The following is a 15,309-nucleotide window of genomic DNA, read 5'->3' on the forward strand; positions in this document are numbered from 1 at the left end:
TTTCCTTACAGGTATTTGAAGCTGTGATTTCATGGATCAATTATGAGAAAGAGACCCGTTTAGAGCACATGGCAAAACTGATGGAACATGTCCGTCTCCCTCTCTTGCCGAGGGATTACCTCGTCCAGGTGAGTGCTGGGTGAAGAATCAAGTGCTTCCCTGGTCAGCCCGGCCTCTAGGAGTAGCAGTGGGCAACACTGGTTGTATGGAATGGTGAGGAGTTTCATGGGTCTTTGGTGTGGAGTGAGGGCACTGAGCCACTGATCCTCAGTGTAAGGATGTGTTAGTGTAAGGTTTAAGAGCATAGGTTTGAGAATGAGACACTTAGGTTTAGTTCCTCCTCTCCCACTTCTTAGCTTTGAGTCTCAGTTTCTTTTTCTCTAGCAGGGAAATTGTACTACAGCCCAGTGGGGTGGTTATGTGGACCAAGGAGTTGTAAGTATGTAGTTCAGGTGTTTAGCATGGAGCCCAGGGACAACATGTGTTCAACAGAAGTTAGCTGCTGCTGTTGTACAGGACTTCAGCTAGGAGGGGCATTTCTATGTTCATGTTTCTATGTTCCCTTTTTGCTTCATGTTAGGCAACTTGGGGCCTAATTCAGGACATAAAAGCCAGCTCTTCACAGCTGCCTGGATTACATACTGCATATATGGGCTTGCCAGGTGGTTCAGTGGTAAAGAATCCGCCTGCCACTGTAGGAGACACAGGAGATGTGGGTTCAATCCCTGGGTCAGGTAGATCCCCTGGGGGAGGGCATGGCTACCCACTCCAGTATTCTGGCCTGGAGAATCCTCATGGACAGAGGAGCCTGGTGGGCCCATTCCGTGGGGTCGCAGAGAGTCGGACATGACTGAGTGAGCACACACTGCTTCCTCTAAAACATGGCGCCACATGTTTTTTCATTTAATCCTATAACAACCCTGTGAGCAGAGGTTATAACCCTCTTTTTACAAATGTGGGCTTTGAGGCTTATGGAGGTTGGGATTTATGCGGAGTCTCCAGCTAATAGGTAGGTGGCAGGGTCAGGATTCAAATCCATGTCTGTCTGGCTCCAGAGCACCCCACATTCCCTAAGCAGGCGCCACCTTTAATACTCTCTGTTCTGTTTGTGCATTACACAACTGACTTTGTAGCATAAATGGCATTAGATGTTTTCCAAATAGGCAGAAGATAAAACTTAATAGATAAACAACAAGTGCCAAGGCAGAAGGCCAGCTCAGCCATTCTCAGGAAGTCTCTGGGAGGAATGGCAGGCCTAAAGCAAGGATAAGAGGAGGCTCAGTATCCAGCGGCAGAGCTCTGTCACTTGACCATAAGACGCCGGGTAAATCCTCAACCTTTTTAAGCCTCTGCCTTCTCATCTGGTGAAAAGAGCCCCTGCCCTTATAGGATCATTTGAGGATCAAATGAGATAAATCACGTAAAGCCGAATATCCAGCGTTCAGTGATACTACTACTCTCGTCACACCACTGCTGCTGTTGGCACTAGTGGGAGACAGTATCCTTACTAGCCCTTGTAAAGTCCTCAGTTTGTGACAGTGTTGACCACAGGCCTCAGAGGTCAGTGGAATGTTCTCTGTATGTCTGAACCTCAGCCCTCTTCTCAGGGTGTTGAGCCAATCACTCAGTCATGTCCGACTCTTTGCAGTCCCGTGGACTGTAGCTCGCCAGCTTCCTCTGTCTGTGGAATACTCTAGGCGTGAATACTGGAGTGGGTTGCCATTTCCTTCTTCAGGGGTCTTCCCAACACAGGGATTGAACCCGGGTCTCTTGTATTGCAGGCAGATTCTTTACTTTCTTGGCCACCAGGGAAGCCCAGGGGCCAGAGTGTATACTCAATAACCTTCAGACGTGCCCTGCGTTTTACACTGTGGATGGTACCACTGCCACCTGGTGGTCACACATTCTTCCTGTAGGAGAGGCCCCCTCAGCAGAGGAACCAAACCCACCCCAGGTCCCAGTGTTGGAACCAAGCCTCCCACGGAGTGGGCCCAGCCACCTGTAGAGGTGGATGCTTGGCCTCCAGCACAGTCTCACCTGCACAGGGACCAAGGGCAGCCCGTGGCATTGGGTTCTGGAGAAAGCTAAAGGGCCTTAGAGAACCCGTACTCACCACCTCCATCTGGTGCCTGCAAGGGAAACTTAATGAAGACTTTAGGAAATAGTTCCTGGGTTATGAGGGCAAGGTCAGGTTTAGGTCTGGAGAAGAAGGAAGACAGAGACAAGGAGCGTGAGATCTGTGATGTGGGACTGTTTATTTAAGGTTTTTTTTTTTTTTTTCCACAACACCTTCGGAAGGAGATATTTCATTAACACTCATTTGACCTTGAAACGTCAAACAGTTCTAACCACTGAGGATGACTGATGGAGGAAGAGAGAAAGGAAAGCTCTGGGCAGACTTGTACCAATATTGATTCCTAGGGGAGGTGTTTTTTTTTTGGTTGTTGTTGATTGGTTTTTTTAAAATAGCTAACATTTATTAGGTTTTCATTAAGTATTTAAAAATATGGTGCCAAGTGTATAACATGGTATATCTTATTTAAAAATTTGTTCTTGTCATAAAATATGTATGATATAAACTTCATCCTTTTAACCATTTGAAGGGTATAGTATAGTGGCATTAATTGCATTCATTGTACTCTACAACCATCACCATACCCATTTCTAAAACTTTTTCATCATCCCGGATTGAAACTCTGTACACATAAGTACTCTCTGAATGAGTGCTTTGGGAGAAGTAGCTACTCATGCATTTTTCCTTCTTCCCAAGCTTTCCTCTCCCACCCTTAAAATTTTTTTTAACTGACCCTAAATGTTTATGATTTGTCCCAATTCGCCTTAGGCCCTCAGTGGGACAAAAAAAAAAAAAACCTTCCCAGAAAAGGGAGTGTTCCTGGGGATTGTCTGTGGGGAAGGAGGCATCCAGAGGTAACAGAGGTGTTTTCACTGACCCTCCTTTTCCTGGCATTTCTGACACCGCTCTGCAGATGATGGCCCTGGCCCCATTCCCATTCCTAGTTACAGGTAAGGACCCAGGAGAGGCTCAATCAGGCCTGTGCATGACCACTCCAGGGCTGAGAGAGTTGAGATGGAAAGGCCCTTCTCATTCTCTGACCAGACCTGAGGGCTCATGGTCAGAACCCTTGTTTTGGTCATCATTTTCTCCCCTGAGGTTCAGCACTGAGCTGCTGAACCAGGAGACATTCAATCACTGTCAGGTGCTGAAAGGAACTGACCTTTGCCGATAACTCCCAAACACTCCAGCAAAGAAAACATGAAGTAGCCTTCAAGGATCACACTACCCCTTACAAACATGTCATGTAGCAATCTGACCTATACCCAAGGGCAGAGATTTGAGAGTTGGGATACCAACATGGTTCATGCTTAGCTTTGTGCATGAAATATTTAGGCTTAAGTCCTTGGCTCTAGTAAAAGGCATGAAGAAGTCACAACCCCAGCTTAGTTGAGGTCCAAGTGGAGGTCAGTTGGTGGGACTTTAGTGCAAGACATTCTTTCTGCTCTGATATGTTATAGAGTGCCTCCCTGGCTGCTTCTCCCTGAGGCTTGTATAGTAGGAAAAGGGGCATGAATTCTTCATGAACACCACCTTATTACTCCCAGTGCCTATAAGAGCTGGCTGTTGGGTCCCACTGTCTTCCTGTTTCCCTCCCTCTCCTTCTCTCAAATGCCTGACCATTTGCCTTAAACATTATAAAGTTTAGGTTGATACAAACATAATTGTAGTTTAGGACTGTGAATTTTAAATCACTGTAACTAGGCTTAAACACATCTTTTTTTTTTCTTTTTAATTTATTGTTTTATTGAAGGATAATTGCTTTACAGAATTTTGTTTTTTTCTGTCAAACCTCAACACAAATCAGCCATAGGTATATGTATATCCCTCCCTTTTGAACCTCCCTCCCATCTCCCGCCCATTCCCACCCCTCTAGGTTGATACAGAGCCCCTGTTTGAGTTTCCTGAGCCATACAGCAAATTCCCATTGGCTCTCTATTGTACATATAGCAATGTAAATTTCCATGTTACTCTTTCCATATATCTCACCCTCTCCTCCCCTCTCCTCATGTCCATAGGTCTATTTTCTATGTCTATTTCTCCATTGCTGCCCTGTAAATAAATTCTTCAGTACCATTTTTCTAGATTCCATATATATACATTAGAATATGATTGTCTTTCTCTTTCTTACTCACTTCACTCTGTATAATAGGTTCTAGGTTCATCCACCTCATCAGAACTGACTCAAATGTGTTTCTTTTTATGGCTTATTAATATTCCATTGTGTATATATACCACAGCTTTTTTATCCATTCATCTGTCAATGGACATCTAGGTTGCTTCCATGTTCTAGCTATTGTAAACAATGCTGCAATGAACAATGGGATGCAATTTTCAATTTTGGTTTCCTCAGGGTATATGCCTAGGAGTAGGATTGCTGGGTCATATGGTGGTTTTATTCCTAGTTTTTAAAGGAATCTCCATACCGTCTTCCATAGTGGCTGTATCAATTATCATTCCCACTAACAGTGCAGGAGTGTTCCCTTTTCTCCACACACTCTCCAGCATTTATTGTTTGTAGACTTTTTGATGATGGCCATTCTGACCAGTGTGAGGTGACATCTCATTGTAGTTTTGGTTTGCATTTCTCTAATAATGAGCGATGTTGAGCCTCTTTTCATGTGTTTGTTAGCCGTCTGTTTGTCTTCTTTGGAGAAATATCTATTTATGTCTTTTTCCCACTTTTTGATTGGGTTGGTTGTTTTTCTGGCATTGAGTTGTGTGAATTGCTTGTATAGTTTGGAAATTAATCTTTTGTCAGTTGTTTCATTTGCTATTATTTTCTCCCATTCTGAAGGTTGTCTTTTCACCTTGCTGAGTTTCCTTTGCTGTGCAAAAGCTTTTCCGTTTAATCAGGTCCCACTTGTTTACTTTTGTTTTTATTTCCATTACTCTAGGAGGTGGGTCATAGAGGATCTTGTTTTGATTTATGTCATCAAGTGTTCCGCCTTTGTTTTCCTTTAAGAGTTTTATAGTTTCTGGTCTTACATTTTGGTCTTAATCCATTTTGAGTTTATCTTTGTGTATGGTGTTAGGAAGTGTTCTAATTTCATTCTTTTACAAGTAGCTGTTCAGTTTTCCCAACACCATTTACTGAAGAGGCTGTCTTTGCCCCATTGTACATTCTTGCCTCCTTGGTCAAAAACAAGGTACCCATAGGTGCATGGGTTTATTTCTGGGCTTTCTATCTTGTTCCATTGGTCTATAGTTCTGTTTTTGTGCCAGTACCATACTGTCTTGATGACTGTAGCTTTGTAGTATAATTTGAAGTCAGGAAGATTGATTCCTCCAGCTCCATTCTTTTCCAAGACTGCTTTGGCTATTTGGGGTCTTTTGTGTTTCCATATGGATTGTGAAATTTTTTCTTCTAGTTCTGTGAAAAATGCCATTGGTAAGTTGATAGGGATCACATTGAATCTGTAGATTGCATTTGGTAGTATAGTCATTTTCACAATATTGATTCTTCCTACCCAAGAACATGGACTATCTCTCCATCTGTTTATGTCATCTTTGATTTCTTTCATTAGTGTCATCATTTTCTAAGTAAAGTTCTTTTGTCTCCTTCAGTAAGTTTATTCCCAGATATTTAATTCTTTTCGTTGCAATGGTGAATGGATTGATTCCTTAATTTCTCTTTCTGATTTTTCATTGTTAGTATATAGAAATGCAAGTGATTTCTGTGTATCGATTTTGTATCCCACAACTTTGCTAAATTCACTGATTAGCTCTAGTAATTTTATGATAGTATCTTTAGGGTTTTCTGTGTACAGTATCATGTCATCTGCAAACAGTGAGAATTTTACTTCTTTTTTTCCAATTTGGATTCCTTTTATTTCTTTTTCTTCTCTGATTGCTGTAGCTAGGACTTGCAGAACTATGTTGAATAATAGTGGTGAAAGTGGACACCCTTGTGTTGTTCCTGATCTTAGGGGGAATGCTTTCAGTTTTTCACCATTGAGAATAATGTTTGCTATAGGCTTATCATATATGGCCTTTACTATGTTGAGGTAGGTTCCTTCTATTCCCATTTTTTGAAGAGTTTTAATCATAAATGGGTGCTGAATTTTGTCAAAGGCTTTTTCTGCATCTATTGAGATTATCAAATGTTTTTTATCATTCAGTTTGTTAATATGGTGTATCACATTGATTGATTTGCATATATTGAAGAATTCTTGCATTCCTGGAATAAACCCAACTTGATCATGGTGTATGAGCTTTTTGATGTGTTGCTGAATTCTGTTTGCTAAAATTTTGTTGAGGATGTTTGCATCTATGTTCATCAGTGATATTGGCCTGTTGTTTTCTTTTTTGTGTGTTGTCTTTGTCCGGTTTTGGTATCAGGGTGATGGTGGCCTCATAGAATGAGTTTGGAAGTGTTCCTTCCTCTGCAGTTTTTTGAAGGAGTTTTAGAAGGATAGGCATTAGCTCTTCTCTAAATGTTTGATAGAATTCTCCTGTGAAGCCATTTGGTCTTGGGGTTTTGTTTTTGGGAGGATTTTTCATCGCAGATTCAATTTCAGTGCTTGTAATTGGGTTGTTCATAATTTCTATTTCTTCCGTGTTCAGTCTTGAAAGATTGAACTTTTCTATGAATCTGTTGATTTCTTCCAGATTATTCATTTTTTTTTGCCATATAACTGCTTTTGCTGCATCCCATAGGTTTTGAATTGTGTTTTCATTGTCATTTGTTTCTAGAAGTTTTTTGATTTCCCTTTTTATTTCTTCAGTAACCTGTTGGTTATTTAGAAATGTGTTGTTTAATCTCCATGTGTTTGTGTTTCTTACAGTTTTTTTTTCAGGTAATTGATTTCTAGTCTCATAGCATTGTGGTCAGAGAAGATGCCTGGTACAATTTCAATTTTCTTAAATTTACTGAGGTTTGATTTGTGACCCAAGATGTGGTCTATCCTGGAGAATGTTCCATGTGCGCTTGAGAAGAAGTATTCTTCTGCATTTGGATGGAATGTCCTGAAGATATCAGTGAGATCCATCTCCTCCAATGTATCATTTAAGACTTGTCTTTCCTTATTACAGAGAAGGCAATGGCACCCCACTCTGGTACTCTTGCCTGGAAAATTCCATGGACGGGGAGCCTGGTAGGCTGCAGTCCATTAGGTCGCTAAGAGTCGGATGTGACTGAGCGACTTCATTTTCACTTTTCACTTTCATGCATTGGAGAAGGAAATGGCAACCCACTCCAGTGTTCTTGCCTGGAGAATCCCAGGGATGGGGGAGCCTGGTGGGCTGCTGTCTATGGGGTTGCACAGAGTCGGACACGACTGAAGTGACTTAGCAGCAGCAGTTTCCTTATTAATTTTCTGTTTTGATGATCTGTCCATTGGTGTGAGTGGGGTGTTCAGAGTCTCCTACTATTATTGTGTTACTGCCAGTGTCTTCCTCTTGGATTTATCCCTTGATCGTTATGTAGTGTCCTTCCTTATCTCTTGTAATCTTCATTATTTTAAGGTCTATTTTGTCTGATATGAGGATTACTACTCCAGCTTTCTTTTGCTTCCCATTTGCATGGAATGTATTTTTCCATCCTCTCACTTTCAGTCTATATGTGTCTTTAGGTCTGAAGTGGGTTTCTTGTAGACAGCATATATATCGGTCTTGTTTTTGTATCCATTCAGCCAGTCTGTGTCTTTTGGTTGGAACATTTAATCCATTTACATTTAAAGTAATTATTGATATACATGTTCCTATTGCCATTTTCTTAATTGTTTGGGGTTGATTTTGTAGATCTTTTTTCTTCTCTTGTATTTCTTGACTATGTAAGGTCCTTTAACATTTGTTGTAAAGCTGGTTTGGTGGTACTGAATTCTCTTGATGTTTGCTTGTCTGAAAAGCTTTTTATTTCTCTATCAATTTTGAATGAGATCCTTGCCAGGTACAGCAATCTTGGTTGTAGATTTTTCTCTTTCAGCACTTTAAATATATCCTGCCATTCCCTTCGGGCCTGCAGAGTTTCTACTGAAAGTGTATAGGGTTTCTGTTAAGTGTATGGGGTTTCCCTTTATGTTGCTTGTTGCTTTTCCTTTGCTGCTTTTAATATTCTTTCTTTGTGTTTAGTTTTTGTTAGTTTGATTAGTATGTGTCTTGGCATGTTTCTCCTTGGGCTTATCCTGTATGGGACTCTTTGTGCCTCTTGGACTTGATTGACTATTTCCTTTTCCATGTTGGGAAAATTTTCAAAATTTTCTCATACCTTTTCTTTTTTTTTTCTTCTGGGACCCCTATAACTCGAATGTTCGTGTGTTTGATACTGTCCCAGAGGTCTCTGAGACTATTCTCAGTTCTTTTCATTCTTTTTACTTTATTCTGCTCTTTAGAAGTTATTTCTGCCATTTTATCTACAGCTCACTGACTTGTTCTTCTGCTTCAGATATTCTGCGATTGATTCCTTCTAGAGTATTTTTAACTTCAGTAATTGTGTTGTCTGTCTTGGTATGTTTATTCTTTAATTCTTCTAGGTCTTTGTTAATTGAATCTTGCATTTTTTTTCCATTTTGTTTTCAAGGTTTTTGATCATCTTTACTATCATTATTCTGAATTCTTTTTCAGGTAGTTTGCGTATTTCCTCTTCATTTATTTGGACTTCTGTGTTTCTAGGTTGTTCCTTCTTTTGTGTAGTATTTCTCTGCCTTTTCATTTTTTTTAAACTTATTGTGTTTGAGGTCTCCTTTTCCCAGGCTTCAAGGTTGAATTCTTTGTTCTTTTTGGTTTCTGTCCTCCTAAGGTTGGTCCAGTAGTTTGTGTAAGCTTCATATAGGGTGAGATTTGTCCTGAGTTTTTGTTTGTTTGTTTATTTTTCCTCTGATGGGCAAGGCTGAATGAGGTGGTAATCCTGTCTGCTGATGATTGGGCTTGTATTTTTGTTTTGTTTGTTGTTTAGATGAGGCATCCTGCACAGGGTGCTACTGGTGGTTGGGTGATGCTGGGGCTTGTGTTCAATTGGTTTCCTTTGCATGACTATTTGATACTCCCTAGGGTTAGTTCTCTGGTAGTCTAAGATCTTGGAGTCAGTGCTCCCACTCCAAAGGCTTAGGGCTTGATCTCTTTATAGACTGTTCTCCATGGATTTCCCTTCTTTGCTGAGCTTCAAAGCTGGTTTTCCTAATAGGCAAAGTCCAAGGTCACAAGCAGTAAGTGGAAGAGGCGAGGTGAAAATCCACGTCTGCCTCCCCCCCGAGCCTGTGCTCTACACAACCCAGTGCATATGATGACATCCACAAGGAGACAGCACGAAGGGATTGATTTCTTTTGCAGTATTCAAAATGTCTTTAAGATACCAGGTAGAAAACATTTTCAGTCCACCAGATGCTTATTTAATTTTGAAAAATCAATTTCTATGAAGCTGCTCTGAGAAGTAGTTTTGTGTTTGTTAATGCCTGGTGATATTCTTGAAAAAGTAGAAGCCAACTTCAGGCCATAACAGGTAGAAACTGAGAAGAAAAAGGCTCTCTTCCCTAATACTTGGTCATGAAAATCATGATTAATTCTTGCAAAAATTGTACTGGATCATTACTTACATATCTTACCAAGAGTTCATTCTAGAAGTCATATGAAGGGGAAGACTGACCAAATCAGAAAGTACCTACAGGATGGTAACCAGAATGGTGGGGCTTCTGAACTTCACATAAGGAACAACTGAACTAGCTGGGAAATAGTCAACCTTCCAAGATCTTGGCAGCTGAGAAATAAAAGGCAGAGGGAGGGAGCGTGGAGCAGGAACAGCACCTAGGCATGTGCCCATAGGGGTGGCTGCCTGAGGTTCCCAGGAGCAGAGGGCAAAAAGTCCTGTGACTGGACAAAACATCTTTATTAATCAAAATAGAAACCATTACCATCAACACATTTTTGCCAGTGAGAAATGTTTGTTTATTCCTGTAGCATAAAAATCCATGCTTCAGGATTCAAAGAACTCTTGGAAAGCGTTTTCTGCCTCCTGCTGGTGGTGGAAGTGTTTTCCCTGCAAAAAGTTGTCAAGATGCTTGAAGAAGTGGTAGTCAGTTGGTGAATATGGAGGATGAGGCAAAACTTCATAGCCCAATTTGTTCAACTTTGAAAGTGTTGGTTGTGTGGTGAGTGGTTGTGATTGAGTATTGTTGTGGAGAAGAATTGGGCCCTTTCTGTTGACCAATGCTGGCTGCAGGCATTGCATTTTTGGGTGCATCTCATTGATTTGCTGAGCATACTTCTCAGATGTACTGGTTTCACCAGGATTCATAAAGCTGTAGTGGATCAGACTGGCAGCAGACTACCAAACAGTGACCATGACCTGTTTTTGGTGCAAGTTTGGCTTTGGGAAGTGCTTTGGAGTTTCTTTGTGGTCTAACCACTGAGCTGGTTGTTGCCAGTTGTTATATAAAAGCCACTTTTCATCACACATCACAATCCAATTGAGAAATTCATTGGATGTTCGTTGTTATTGTATAGTATAAGAGACGACGACACTTCAAAGCAATGATTTTTTTTTTTTTTCATTTTTGGTCAGCTCATGAAGCACTCACTTATCGAGCTTTGTCACCTTTCCAATTTGCCGAACAACCATAGAATGGTCGGCATTGAGATCTTCGGCAACTTCTTATGTAGATGTAAGAGGATCAGCTTTGATGATGGTTCCCAGTTGGTCGTTGTCAACTTCCGATGGCTGGCCACTGTACTCCTCATCTTCAAGACTCCTGTCTCCTTTGTAAAACTTCTTGAACAATCACTGCACTGTACGTTCATTAGCAGTTCTTAGGCCAAATGCATTGTTGATGTTGTGAGTTGTCTCCACTGTTTTACAACCCATTTTGATCTCAGATCACTCAAATTTGGTTTTTGTCTAACATCATTTCTATAGTCTAAAATAAATATAAATAGCAAGTAATTAGTCATTAGCAAAGAAAATATAAAGCGAGAAATGCACATTAAAATGATGTATAACATAACCACATTTATCTAAGAATGTATTCCAATATCAAACAGCAAAGTTCAGCAGTGCAAAACTGCAATTACTTTTGCACCAACCTAATACATTCCAATCAGGGGGCATGTGGAAAGAAGCCTTAGGGACAATAAATTGTCTTTATATTATTTACATTTACAAGAAAATACAATGTGTGAGGTTGTGGGGTACTTTAATATGCCTGCCTTGCATCTTACAGATGAGGAAACTGAGGATCAGAGGAGGTAAGTAGTAGAGCTGGGATTTGATGCCAGAGCTTCATCACTTACTCCATTGCACTCTTGAGATGCAGGAGGTGGGCACCAGGCCAGAACTCTGGACCTTGGTCTTGGGGTTTGAAACAATGCGATGTGGGAATGGATGAGTGTGGGAGCACAGGAATGTCTCAGCCCAGGGAGATGGCTTAGGAAATGGGGCTGAACTCTGCCCCGGGATCACCTGTGGGTTATTACCTTTAGACAGTTGAAGAAGAAGCTTTGATAAAGAATAACAACACCTGTAAAGACTTCCTCATCGAGGCCATGAAATACCATCTGCTCCCTCTGGATCAGAGGCTCTTGATTAAAAACCCAAGGACCAAGCCCAGGACTCCAGTCAGCCTGCCCAAGGTAAGTCCCAGCCCACTACCAAGAGTTGAGACTGTGACCTGGGAAAATGGCCTTGCACACCTGTCTCCAAGTCTCTCCTCACCCGTGGCTGCCCCGCATCTCAGTTGTATTTACCACCTAGGAGATGGAGTCTGCTGGTTCTTCTCGATTCTGCCGGCACCTCTCATTTCCAGGGTCTTCCTTTCCTAAGAGTGTCAAGGTAACTTTCAGTGTCACCAGGGAGGTTTGAGAAGAACTCAGGCTCTTGTCTTCTTCTCTCTTTCTTGTTTCACACCAGGGTTTGGGCTCTATTTCATTTGGAAGCAGAGGAATGGCTGTGCAAGTTTTGACTTAGTGGTGGCTACAGCAATCTTTTCTCTAGGCCATTCTTTGAGTCAGAATAGCCCTAGTCTGGTTTCTCCCCTCATCACAGAGCCAATAGGGACAATTAGGGCTGCCAGAGGAGAGAAGGGCCCTTGAGGAGCCTGACAGGTAATAAGGCAGGGGAAAGGAATGGGGGAAATGAAAGCATGTGAGGGAGCCAGGGGGAGGGAAGGGTGAGCATAGCAGAGGACCATGATGGAGAGTCTATGCTGGGTGCTGGCTGCTCTGGTTCCCTGTGAGTCCCCTTCTCTCCCTGGTCCTCAGGTCCCTCACCTCCAGAATGAAAAGGATGCTGCAATATATAGTCTGTAAAGTTCTTTCTGGCTTGGCATCTGCATCATCTTTCCAGGATCCTAACATACGAAGTCTATGGGGGAGGTCCCAGCCAACCCAGGAAGAAGGGTGGAGGAGAGGGGTGAGTCATGTTGGCTCATCCATTACAAGCAGGTGAACTCGGGGGTTATGTCGACCCTCGCCTTGCCCTCTCCTTCCCCTTTGCGGTTTGCCTTACTCCTCACCTGCTGCTTCCAGGAAGGGTTTCACAGGGCTCAAGAAGCATGTTGTCCGAGACTCAGTGTTTGGATTTTCCAAGGTTTGCTGCTCCTTCTCTCCATTCTGCTGTGTGACACCAGATCATGGAGAACATAGTGGCTGCAATGTGAATGTCCCAGATAATAATAGAAACATCTGGCATTATTGAGTACTTACTGTGCACCAAGCAGTGAACTGAAGGCATCACATAGAAGGTAGAAGTAATTGTCCTAGTTCAGCAAGGAGGAAGCTGAAGGCCAGAGATATTAAGGAATTTGCCTAAAGTCCACACAGCTAATGTTGTAGAACCTGATTTTGATTTGTGTTTTTCTCCCCCTCCAAACCTATTCTTGAACCCATACCATCCTGCACCTGCTCCACCTTTGTAAACCTGAGAGTTTTACCTACCTGTTTGCCACCTGTTGCCAGTGCTGGCTAGAAGGGCAACTACAGGGCATGGACTGCTGTCTGATAGACCATTTGCCTTACTGCATGTTGATGTGTTTTGTTTTGTTGGAATATTGCATTGAAATGTTTTCATGTTTTTCAAAGTGAAAATAACTTTATTATAGAAATATGTGTTCATTGTAGGTTAGTAAAAGGATACTGCAATTTGGAAATAAAGTAAAAACCACCTGAAACCCCTCCACCCAGGGACAATGACTTTGGTGAATTTTCTTCTGGACATATCTCTGCACACTTATTCACAAATAAATCAAAACACACACTTTTAGATAAATGGACTCTTGCTAACGGATTGAAATCTTTTTGTCTACTCAACCAAGTGTCACAGACTACTTTCAGTGTTATCAGTATGGGTAAAACCAGCATTTAAATTGTAATGGAGTACAGCATTTAATTATATTTATGTACTGTTATATATGTAACTATATTGATGGGCCTTTCAATAATTTCCAGTTTTAGATATCTAAACATTTACGTGTCAGATGTCCTTTTAAAGAGGGCATCTTGTTTTGGTTTGCTTTTCTTTAGTTGTGAGTAAGGTTAATCTTGGTTTCATGGGATTTTTGGCATTTATTTTGGGTGGGGCATGGAACTTCTCTGTTCATGTCCTTTTCCCATTTTTTTTTTTTGTTGGACTGTATTTTTTTTTTTTTATTAATGGTTTTTAGATGTGCTTTTAAAAGAGTTTAGGTCTTTGTATGTATTTTAATATTTTTTTCTTAGTTTTCAGTTTGTCTCTAAATTTGTTTATAACATTTTGAAATCCTGAAAAAATAATAGGTAGTCAAATTGATCTATCTTCTGCTTGATGCACTTAGAATTGGTTTTTGTGCAAGGAGTGAGAGTAGGAATTCAGCTTTGTTTGTATGGTAAGTCATGAGCCAGTTGCCTCAAAGTTATTTTATTCAAAAGTCTTCCTCTTTCCGATGGACTTGAATGTCACCTTCGATTATGGTCTGAATTTCCACCAGCTTTGTTTCTGAAGAATACTGATTCTAAGGTACACTGTTGTATTGTTTTGTGTGCAGGCTGTTTCTTACACCCTGGGTTTTCAGCTGGCCTTGTTGCTTGTCTGTGACTTTTCTCTTTGGAAGCTGAGTTTCTCATCCTTTCTGATATCAGGGTAATGATGTGTTTTCCCGGTGAGTGTATTCTGGAGCTAATAAGTGGTGCATCACTGGCCCATTTTCTTTGTGTGGTAACCATAGCCAGTGACCTCTCCTTTTTCTAGGCTCCCCATCTGGGTGTTACGACATACACCCACAAAAAAACAGTTTTGAAAATCAAAGCCAAGTTTGTGTATGGGTCTGAACTAAACAGCCTGACCCCCGGCCTCAGCAACATACCTTGTGCCCCTTCCCAGATACTTTGTGTATAGTTGAGCAGAGTCCACCCCTTGTTTCAGGAAGCCAAAGATGTCCCCATGTTGCCTCTACTCCTTGAGAACCATTTATTTTCCAATGAAATGTTTAGATTTCTGGGCACATAGCCTTCTACAGGCGACTGGAACCATGATTTCCTTTGAATCTGTTGAAGGGATTTAAAAAAAAAAAGGGCATGGCTACTCTTTGCCTCATTGTTCTCCCAACTTTAATCCTTGAATGATGTAAGATTGTATTGTCCACCTGCTTCTCAAACTCTTACTCCTGTCACCACTGTGTGGGCACTTATGTTAACAAGATCCCTGCTGCAGGGTTGAGGAATGGGGTGTGCTGAGGGGAGCTGTCACTGTGAAGATTACAGACTGTGCTCATTAAATTGTGACAGTAGTAGGTCAGTGTAGTCATATCCCTACTTTACAGAGTTTACTCAGACAGGTTAAGTAACTTGCCCAGTTACACAGCTAGAAAGTATAGAGCTGGGGTTTTAACAAGGTCTGTTCCATTACAAATTCTTGTGCCAAACTGCTTCTAGGAACAGGTTTTCAGGTTTTGGTGACAGCTGAAAAAAGATTCTTTTCTTTCTCCTCCTTTTATTTTTTTTCTTTTTCCTTCTTTCCCTGCTTCTGTTTACTCTTTCTTCTCACCTTCCCTTCATTTTTCCTTTCTTTTTTTCTTTTTCTTTCTCAGCAAGATATTCTTTCATTACAGCACTATAATATCTCATTCATCTTATTAAGAGATGCATTTCTAATACATTTATTTCTTTAAGTCAAGACTTTATATTTTTAGCACGCTTTTAGATTCATAGCCAAATTGAGGGGAAGGTAGAGATTCCCCGTGTACCTTCTGCCCCTACAGTGTGTAGCTTCCCTCATTATCAATATCCCAGATCATTTTCTTTTAGGTTTATTGAGGCATAATAATTTATTCACA

The 15,309-nt window shown here is 41.1% G+C and overlaps 1 protein-coding gene across 3 annotated transcripts in view; it reads left to right on the forward strand.

The window, feature by feature from the left end:
• KLHL3 (kelch like family member 3) overlaps positions 1 to 15,309 on the forward strand; it is a 133,267-nt gene that overhangs the window by 83,309 nt on the left and 34,649 nt on the right. For all 3 annotated transcript variants that reach the window (XM_027546427.1, XM_027546428.1, XM_027546429.1), the window contains 2 exons: positions 12 to 128; positions 11,486 to 11,635. In XM_027546427.1, coding sequence (XP_027402228.1) covers positions 12 to 128; positions 11,486 to 11,635 — 267 coding nt within the window. The remainder of the gene's footprint in view (positions 1 to 11; positions 129 to 11,485; positions 11,636 to 15,309) is intronic.

This window comes from Bos indicus x Bos taurus, chromosome 7 (assembly GCF_003369695.1).
Source record: "Bos indicus x Bos taurus breed Angus x Brahman F1 hybrid chromosome 7, Bos_hybrid_MaternalHap_v2.0, whole genome shotgun sequence".
NCBI lineage: Eukaryota > Metazoa > Chordata > Mammalia > Artiodactyla > Bovidae > Bos > Bos indicus x Bos taurus.